The sequence below is a fragment of the Mirounga leonina genome, unplaced genomic scaffold (genome assembly GCF_011800145.1).
Source record: "Mirounga leonina isolate KUSES-001 unplaced genomic scaffold, KU_Mleo_1.0 Mir_82, whole genome shotgun sequence".
NCBI lineage: Eukaryota > Metazoa > Chordata > Mammalia > Carnivora > Phocidae > Mirounga > Mirounga leonina.
The window spans coordinates 12,414,467-12,423,591 of NW_023270825.1; the positions used below are offsets into that span (position 1 = coordinate 12,414,467).

Genomic DNA, 9,125 nt, shown 5'->3' on the forward strand with positions numbered 1-9,125 from the left:
CTTCAACTCTTTAGCACATTGTTGCAAATCCACTCTGGGACTTAATTTGGCCCCCTCCCTTTTGAGGACAGAGTCCAGCCCTGTGATTTGGAGAATATCACTGTCCTTGGACAACATGATCCCTTCTACCCTCCAGGGTCTGTTCCCCACAGTGAGGAAAGGCTTGATCAGGCCGACCACCCTCCTCATTAGCAAAGATTGCCAAAGTAGAAAGACCTGTTGGACTCATCTCTTGGGGCTCTCCTCACTGCTTGGGCTTTGTTTGGGGAGGCTCACATTTGTTGGCCAGCCCTTTTAGGTTTTAGCATCTTCTCAACAGTGACAGGCTACATATTTATTGCTCAAGATCAACTGCATCATATTAAAATGTAAATTTGGTTTTGGTTACTTAATCCTTCTCTGGGTCAGATTCCTGGAGTCCTGAAGGATTCTGCAAGAATTGATCCTTCTTCCAAACAGACTAAGTGAGGACATCATTGGGGATTAAGATTCCTTTCTCTCCTGAGAGAATGGATGGAGGAAAAGGCCCATCTGGTTTGGACAGAAGGTGACAGAGTCATTAGATTCCTTTCTTATTCACCAGTGTTGCTTAGCAAGATGAGGGCTCATCTTCCTGTTTATATACACTGGCCTGTGGGTTGGCCAGACAAGAGTGGGAGAAATTTTCAGCACAGAATACATCCCCATCTGCTGCTTTCCTCTGAATGGTATAACCAAAAGAGCCAGAAGGTGGTCTGCTTGGTTCAGTGCTTTTCTGAAAACCCTGCTTCTTGAAGCTGGTGATCCCATAGCCTCCATGCCTGGAACTCATCTAGCAAGACAATGGCCTTTGATGGCAATCACCCTGAAGTCACAATGGTACCCAATGACCAGGAGAAATGGTAGGATTTCAATTCCATCTGCTTTAATTCAACAACTATCAGGACACTGCTAGATTAGACATTAGATAGCAGTGCTGGAATGTACCATAGAGGTCATGATATCCAATTTTCTCTCCATTGAATTATCCCAGCTATATCCTCCCCCCCTCCCCCCCAAACGATGGTCCAGTTTCTGAACAAATACTGCTAATGACACCAATTTGCTATTAACCAGCATGATTCATTCCAGGGTTGGGGCTGGCCATCAACAGGGCCTTCTCAAAGAGGGGCAGGAAATGAATTCAGAGGAATGTCTTACCCAGATGAGCAATGGGACGGCCTTTGACCAGAGGACAGCAGGGGGCTAAGGAACCCTGACCCCATTAGCTGGCTGGCTTGCCTTTGAGTCCCACTTCCTGCAGGGTCTACAGGGCTTGTGCTCCTTGGTGTGCCCAACGTCTCCAGCCTGCCCTTGAACACCCAAAGAGCACCTCAGACCCAGCTTGCCAGGAGCCCTCCTAACATTCCTGGAAATGCCCAGAGATGTTCACCTGCCCCACAAATCCATCCTGCTGGTGGCCCAGCCCATCTCTTCCCCTGGGCTGCCCCGCCATTCCCTATAGGACACTCTTGTTCCACTGTAACTGGCTTCTCCAGGCCAGAGCCATGCTCACCGTGCTACCCCAGATGTGGACACAGGCTTTTTATCAAAACACAGATAAGACGAGGACCAACTTGAGCAAAACTTTACTAAAGGCTTGACCAGGAATCTTACTGCAGAATAGAAACACAAGAAAACTGGATCCTGGAGCTCAGAGCTCCAGTGGTCCCTGGGCTGGACCCTGCTGAGGGATCTACTCCTGGCTCTCTCTTGCACCTTCGACCATTTCTCCCTGCAGAGGGGCCTTTGGGTGCCTCACTCCAGAGTGAGGACCCTCACTCTCAGCCTTCTCTGGGCTCCACCCGGGTCTCGGCCTCTTTCCCAAACAACTTCATCATCTCCCCATAAACTTCTGGCCACAGTGCAGATAACCTATTACACAGTCCTGCCTTAAACTGCTCCATGCCGGAACAGAACTCTGTTATTACTATTGCAAAACCCAAAGCCCATTAGTGTCTTCCCCCAAAATATGAATCAGAAGAGTGATGGCAGCTTTACCGACATGATGTTTTCTCTTCCCTAGGCATCGAGACTTCAAAAATGCCAGGGGATGCTCTCGAGACCCCGCAGGACATGGAGCTCTGCAGTCGCATGTCAGGGACCAAAACTGTCACTGGAGGATCCCGGGCCCTCCGTGGGAGTGGGAGGGGGGGTGAAGCTTGGGGCCTGGAGGGACTCGGTGAGCTGTGAGAAGCTGCAGATGGAGGGAGCGTGAGGCTCATCACAATGAGCACATCAGCCCTGAGCCCACGCCAGCCGAAGCACAGACCTGTAGGTGGGGACTCCCGGACACAATGACAAGGGGAGGTCAGGACAGTCCCCACCCCGGCTGCTTCCGGCCAGGGGCTTGGCCATGCTGCGGCGTGGGGAGCACTGGAAGTGAATCCCTGATTGCTTACTCTACACTTCAGCTCTAACTTCTACTGTTGAGCAATTTAGAGTTGCAAGTGTTCCACGCTTTACAACTAACGTCCCTTAAAGAACTGAAGTAGACATGTTTAAGGAAATAAAATGAAGCAGCTGGGGCTGCAGCTGGGAAGCCGGACTCTTCCATCTGGATGAGTCAGGCATCACTCAGCCGTGAACTAGCACAAGATACCATCCTCGTTCGATACAGGAGTGTAATGGGATGTGGTCAATGACTCTGCTTCTAATTTTGTTGGGAAATGTGCAGTGGAAGATTGTGAAGGAGATGTGGGCGAGCTGACTACTGTTGTCCAGAAGGATCCTGTGAGCCACCTGAGCCCAACACCATCCCGACCCCTTCCCCCAAGCTCCAGGAGTGTGCCTGCCCTCCTACATGGGGAAGCCAAAGCCTCCGGCTCTGGGCTGGGGCTGAGCATATGGGGAGGGAGTGGGAGAAGTGTCAGGCTCCTAGGGGTGGGGGGTGTCAGGACCTGTGGGAGTGAAGGGAGGTGGGGGCCTCACAGAAGGTGATGGTGATAAACGTAAGGCTTGAAGGCCCACGCAAACAAAACGTTGTTTGAAAAAGAAAGCATTTCAGAGGTATAAATATTTTGGTGCTGGTGGTAAAGTCCCAGAGCTTCGTAAATAGACACTACGTATTTGTACATTTTACTATTTCTTAGTTAGCCTGGGGGATTATTCACGGCCCTGGTCGTGCGTGCTCTTCTGTCTGCCTGGCAAGGAATATTTTTGCGGGTGTCCCCACGCGCGGTTGGTCAGCTGACTCTCACCACGTGGGTGCCCTGAAGGAACCAGGAGGAGGAGGGTTGAAATCAAAGCCTCTAAGCACTTAGGAAGAAAAGAAAAAACCCCAAAGAACCATTCTCCTCGGTCCGTATCATCCGCACGGTCCCGTCCCAGGCAGTGGTCCTGCAGGGTCCCAGGCGGGGCTCACCCAGGGCCAGTGTTTATGTGCATAGCCTTCGTGGAAAGAAGCCGGGGGCCCTCGGGGAGCTCCTCCCGAGGTCCAGGCACGGCCATCTGGTATGCGGTCCACGGGCACAGTCACACGCACACTGTGGCAACATCCACCAGCTTCTGGACCATCTGGGCGTGGGTGCCACGGAAGGGCAGCCCGTCCACCTCCATGCCCACGACGCCCGAGACTCCACTCCGAACTTTGTGCCGCACCAGGATGCCCAACATCTTTTCTTCCTGGAAAAAAAAAATGAGAACAGAAACAGAAGGGGTAGAGGGGGAGGAAAAAGAAAGAGATGCATACATTTATAAGCGGAGGAAGAGTGTTTGACTCGGCATGGTCTCTTTCTTAAAAATAAAATTTCGCGTATCCATACAAATGCCACTGGGAGACTCATCATGAAGAATAGGTGGCCTAGGGGCGCCTGGGTGGCTCAGTTGGTTAAGCAACTGCCTTCGGCTCAGGTCATGATCCTGGAGTCCCGGAATCGAGTCCCGCATTGGGCTCCCTGCTCGGCAGGGAGTCTGCTTCTCCCTCTGCCCCTCCCCCCTCTGATGTGCTCTCTCTCTCCTCTCATCCTCTCTCTCAAATAAATAAATAAAATCTTTAAAAAAAAAAAAAAGAATAGGTGGCCTACATCACGCCCCATCTGTCCCAGACCCACTCCTCAGAAGCAGCAACTTCAAGCAGTTTGGGGTGTTTCTTCTGGGAATTATGGTCATGTAACTAAATGTGGTTTTGATGGAAAACTGAATTTAATGCTTGTTCAAAAAACCCGGAAGATTCACTTCTGCGGGGTACAGCGTGGGCTACTTCCTGCAACCTAGCCCCTGCTCAGCTCCGGTCATCTGCCAGTGTGGGCCATGTCCCATCTCCTGCTGCAGGTGTCCTCTCCTCCAGTGGATGTGGGAGGCTCGGAGGGAGCAGAGCCCTGCACAAAATGCAGCCTGATCCTGGGCCCAGCAGGCAGGCTTTGGGATCAGACAGATCTGACGTGGGTCTTTCCTGGCAGGTGTTTTAACCTCTCTGTGCCTCAGTGTCCTCATCTGCATAATGGGGATGTTGATGATACTAATAGTAATAATGTCTCCTGAGTGGGTTGTTATAAGGATTAAATGAGATAATGCAACTAAAGCACCTAGTGTGGCCCTTGGCACACAGTAGGCGCTCATGAAATCAGGTAAGTTATTATTGGCAGCATTGGGTCCCCTGGCCTCTTGCCCAGGGCTTTTTTCCTTTGACATACTTGCTGATTTTTTTTTTTAAGTGATTTGATTCGCTCCCTCTCTTCCCTTCAAAAGTAAGGTCCCAAAGAACTACTTGTATACTTGCCCATCATGCGTCTCTCTCTGGTTGAAAAGTTCTGATCCCCCCTGAGGAAGGTGAAGACACAAGGAGAGAGGATGGTGCCCGAGGGGCAGAAGTCCTGCACATCCTCTCCCTCCTCCTCCACCAGCAGAGGAGGGGGAATGGGTGGAGGAGGCCAAGGGCTCTACAACAGGAAGGTTAGGATGGGTCTGAGAAGGGCTCTCACCTGCCTCCCCAGGCACCTGCTCATTCATCCCATCCCCCATCAAAGTTTTCTTGAGCACCTGCTACATGCCAGGCCCTGAACCAGGGATACAGTGGTGAATGGGACGCAGTCCCTGCCCTGGGGGCTTCACGGTCTAGACGAGTGATCAGGCAGGCATGTGAGGATCATAGCACAGAGCAGGGGCATCCCACCCCGTTTATCAGAGTGGCTCAGGAAAGACTTTCTGGAGGAGGGGCAGCTAGGACCACAGGTGACCAAAGAACTGGAATGAGCCAAGCCAGGGGCTAGGAGGAGCACTCACTGAAAACTTGTCCAAACAATGGAGAACGTGCTGGCAAAGGTCACATGGGAATTGCCTCTATTCAAGGCTGCCCTGAGAGTCTGCACCCAAAGTGCATTTCCTGGCATCTCTTTGTCCACCAGCCCCTTCCCAGAGGCTGCCCAGCCCAGAATGACATTTCCTGCCCTTTGTTTGGGTTTTATTCTTCCATTTCTCTCTCCATTGGGTCATATCCTCTCTTTATGGGGGAGTGCTGCTTCTGGGACCCGGGAGTGGAGGGAGGGAGTGTTTCCTCCCAGCACACTGCCTGCTGGCACCATTCCCATCCTTCCGGGCCCTAGGGAGGACCTTGGGGTGCCAGGGTGCATGTGATCCATCAGCAGCTTAGGGACGGGCTGGCACTCAGCCTCTAGAAGAGCCACGAGGAACAGCTGGGCCAACAGGGACTGCCTGCAAATTTCCAGGAATCACTGAACCGCCACAGCATCTTCCAAGAGACCCCACCAAGTAGAGGAGGTGACAGAAGGAGAGGAGAACTGAGCTGCAGGCAGAGCACCTGGAGGCCGTGACCCCAGGCCAGGCGGAGACAGTGTGGCATGACAGGAGGGACAGAGGCCTGAAGTGAGACAGAGAGGACAGGGCTTGGGGCCCAGTGCATTGTGAGCAGGGAAAGAGGCCCAGATGACTTCTGGGCTTGGAGGCTGAGCGTGAGGGTAGTCGCTGGGGCTCACACGGGGAGCCTGGCAGGCTGATGTTCATGGGTGGGTGATGGTGCTCTTCGAAGTGGGGCGGGAGAAAGCGGCCTTCTGGAAGTCAGAACTGTTCTGTGTCATGACCTCAGCACTGGCTGCATGGATGTGTACATGTGTAAAAATTCATCTACTGTTTGTGCATGTCTTTATTCTATGTAACTCAGTGTTTAAAAGCTAGAAAGAGAAGTGGAGTGGGATGGGAGTGCTGGAAGAGAACAGGAGCCCAGGATGAAGCCATGTTCCTGCCTCTCTGCGTTATCCCTCCGTCCGTCCGTCCATCCATCCATCCACCCATCCTTAGTCCCTCCCATAAGGTGTCATCAATCAGCTCGTAGGCCCTGACAAGGTCTGAGGAATGCCCTCAGATAGACCTCCCGGGCATGGCAAAAGCCCAGAGCGGGCAGGGTGTGCCCTAGATGGTGGCGGCCGCCGCCCCTGGGATCCTCCGCATGGTGCTCACACTGCTACAGCCACGATCAGATCAGACCCCTGAATACGGGAGGCCCCGAGTTACAAGCAACTCACAGAGCAGAGATGAGGAGCATTCCTTACCCCCCAGCCAATCAAGCTGCACCGTCCACTCAGGCCACAGCTCTGCCCAGCACTTCTCGATGACTCGGGGATGCCTAGGGAGTGACCTACAGAGCCCTAGTATGATGATTCCAGTTCTTTCTCCTGCACACTGCATTTCTTCACGTGCCTGCACCTTTGCTTTGTGGGTCTTGCTGCCTGGAGGCCCTTCCCACCCTTTCTTACCTGGTTACTTATAGCCTACTCACCTTCCAAGGCCCAGCACAGTACCCTCTCCTCTAGGCAGCCTTTCTTGAGCCCTCGGAGTGAGCTAAGGGCCTGTTCTCTGTCCCCACAGCAGCTTGCCCTGCACACTTCTATCCTTCCATCTTCCATGCACCCTCAGGGGATCCCAAGTTCCCTACCCAGGGGCTGGGTCTGACCCCTCATTGTCTCCCAGAGCAGGGCTGGTCTGGCCCGGAGGAGTGGCTCAACACAAATGGGCTTATACTTTTGCTTTGATAAAGTTCCCTTTTATTTTCCTTACAAGGGTGATACATCATTAATGTATTTATGAAGGACTGTGTGGAAACCCGAAAGGAGAATTTTCCATCCCTGGAGGGTAAGTGTTTGGGTTCTATGAATTTGTCTGGCTGGATTCATTCTTTGGTGTCTGTGTGAATCAGGAATCATGTGTGAGGCAGCCCCCTGAGGCTTTTTTTCCGGTTCAGATCCAGGAAATGCAAAGAAAGCACCCAAGGCCCTCTGGGCCCCACTGGGGCAGACCATTTCCCCTGAAAATGTCACTTCAGCTGCTCTAGTCCTCCCCGCCCCCCAAACGTGGCACCCTGGCATTACCAGGAATCGGGAAACTTCTGAGTCATGGGAAGAGCCCAGAGAATGGAGTCAGAGACCCAGGCTCAGGTCCCAGTGCCACCCCTTAGCTAAGGGTGTGTTGGGCAAGCCACCTCCCCTGTTGGACTCCCAGCTCCCTCATCTGTAAAGTGGGCACAACATCAATCCAGAGAGGTGTTGGAGAGAAACGGGGTGGCAGGAGGCAGAAAGAGACAGAGAAACAGAGGGAGAGACAGGGCTCTGGATGCACCCGCTTCTCAGAAGATGCACCTGCTTCTCAGAAGTGAGGGGCTCTGGGCCTCAGCCACTGGCTGCCTGGGGACTCATCAAACCACTCCCCCCATCCAAGCTGCTATGTCCACGCTCAACGCTCAGGAACCTTCCTGCCCTCAGACTGCATTCCTATCTCCCCAGACCAGCCCTCTAATCCAGGGTCTCCGAGTGTGGTCGGCCAGAACGTGTCAGAGATGCTGCTTGTCCAGCCCACCTCAGGCCAAGTGAGTCAGGAAGCCTGGGGTCGGCTTTGCAACTCTGTGGTTTAAGATGCCGCTGAGGTGATTCTGAAGTTGGAGAACTGCTGCCCTAACAAGGCACTGCGTCCATCCATCTATCCGTGTGTTCATTTATTCATTCATTTGACAAGAACTTACCAAGCACCCTGTTTCCCTCTGCTGGTTGCTGGAAAAGCAGACACAAAAGACCCGGTTCCTGGCCTTGCATTGAGCAGTCTAGACCTCTGGGGGACCAGACTGGGAAAATGTGGCTGGAAGTTGCAGGAGACTGTTCTGGACTGGTTAGGAGTGGCCGTGGGGTCGGTGGCCCAGCCTGACCTAGCACGGGAACCCCTCCCCCAACCCTGACTGCGCCCCTGTCAGAGGCTTCCTCCTCGCAGGGTTGGGCAGCTCTGCAGAAGGCAAGCTCTTCCTTTCGGTGAATCGGTGAACTGTAGTCTGCTCTTGTGACCTCTGCCCTTCAGCCAGCTTTTGTCTCTCAGGCGGCCGAGGCCATGGTCTGTCTCCTCCCCCAGGACGCCATTCAGGTGTGAGGCCTCAGGCCCCCCAGTTTCCCCCGCTCCAGGCTGCACACCCCAGCTCCCTCCACTGATTCTCAGGCTTTGCAGCCCTGTCAGCCTCCCGCCTGCTCTCAGGTGAAGGGGAAGCTCAGGTGAAGCTGCAGCTCACCAGGGAAGTCACTTTAGGCCTGGGGTTTCGACATAAAATCAGGGCTTTGGCGCCAATTTCCCACCATCCAAATTACTCTGAACAATTCCGCCAGAAGGTGCTCCAGGTTCTGGGAGGAGCAGGGGATGAAGAGGTGGGTTTGAGTCTGGAATCAGTGTCAGTGGGTGGGGCCATGGGAACTGAGGCCCAAAGAGGCGATGGCAGAGTCATTGAGTCCTTCTGTTTTTTAAAAATAATCAGCCTCAAATAATCCACATGCCAAAGAGCCACATTGTGTGGTGGCAAAGTCTGCTCCCCTACAGAGGCAGGCTCTGCTTCTGGCTGCTGACAGGCAGCGTGTGGTGCTGGCCCTCGGTTTACAGCCTGGAACCCTCGGCTTATAGCCTGGAACCCTCAGCTTATAGCCTGGAACCCTCGGCTTATAGCCAGGAACCCTCAGCTTATAGCCTGGAACCCTCAGCTTATAGCCTGGAACCCTCAGCTTATAGCCAGGAACCCTTGGTTTATAGCCAGGAACCCTTGGTTTATAGCCAGGAACCCTCGGCTTATAGCCAGGAACCCTCGGTTTATAACCTGGAACCCTCGGTTTATAGCCAGGAACCCTCAG

The 9,125-nt window shown here is 53.3% G+C and overlaps 1 protein-coding gene across 1 annotated transcript in view; it reads right to left on the reverse strand.

Moving 5' to 3' along the window:
* Nucleotides 1–1,406: 1,406 nt before the first annotated feature.
* DGLUCY (D-glutamate cyclase) overlaps nucleotides 1,407–9,125 on the reverse strand; it is a 47,943-nt gene continuing 40,224 nt past the window's right edge. The window contains 1 exon segment of the mRNA XM_034992992.1: nucleotides 1,407–3,642. Within this exon segment, the coding sequence (XP_034848883.1) occupies nucleotides 3,493–3,642 (150 nt within the window). The 3' untranslated portion in view covers nucleotides 1,407–3,492.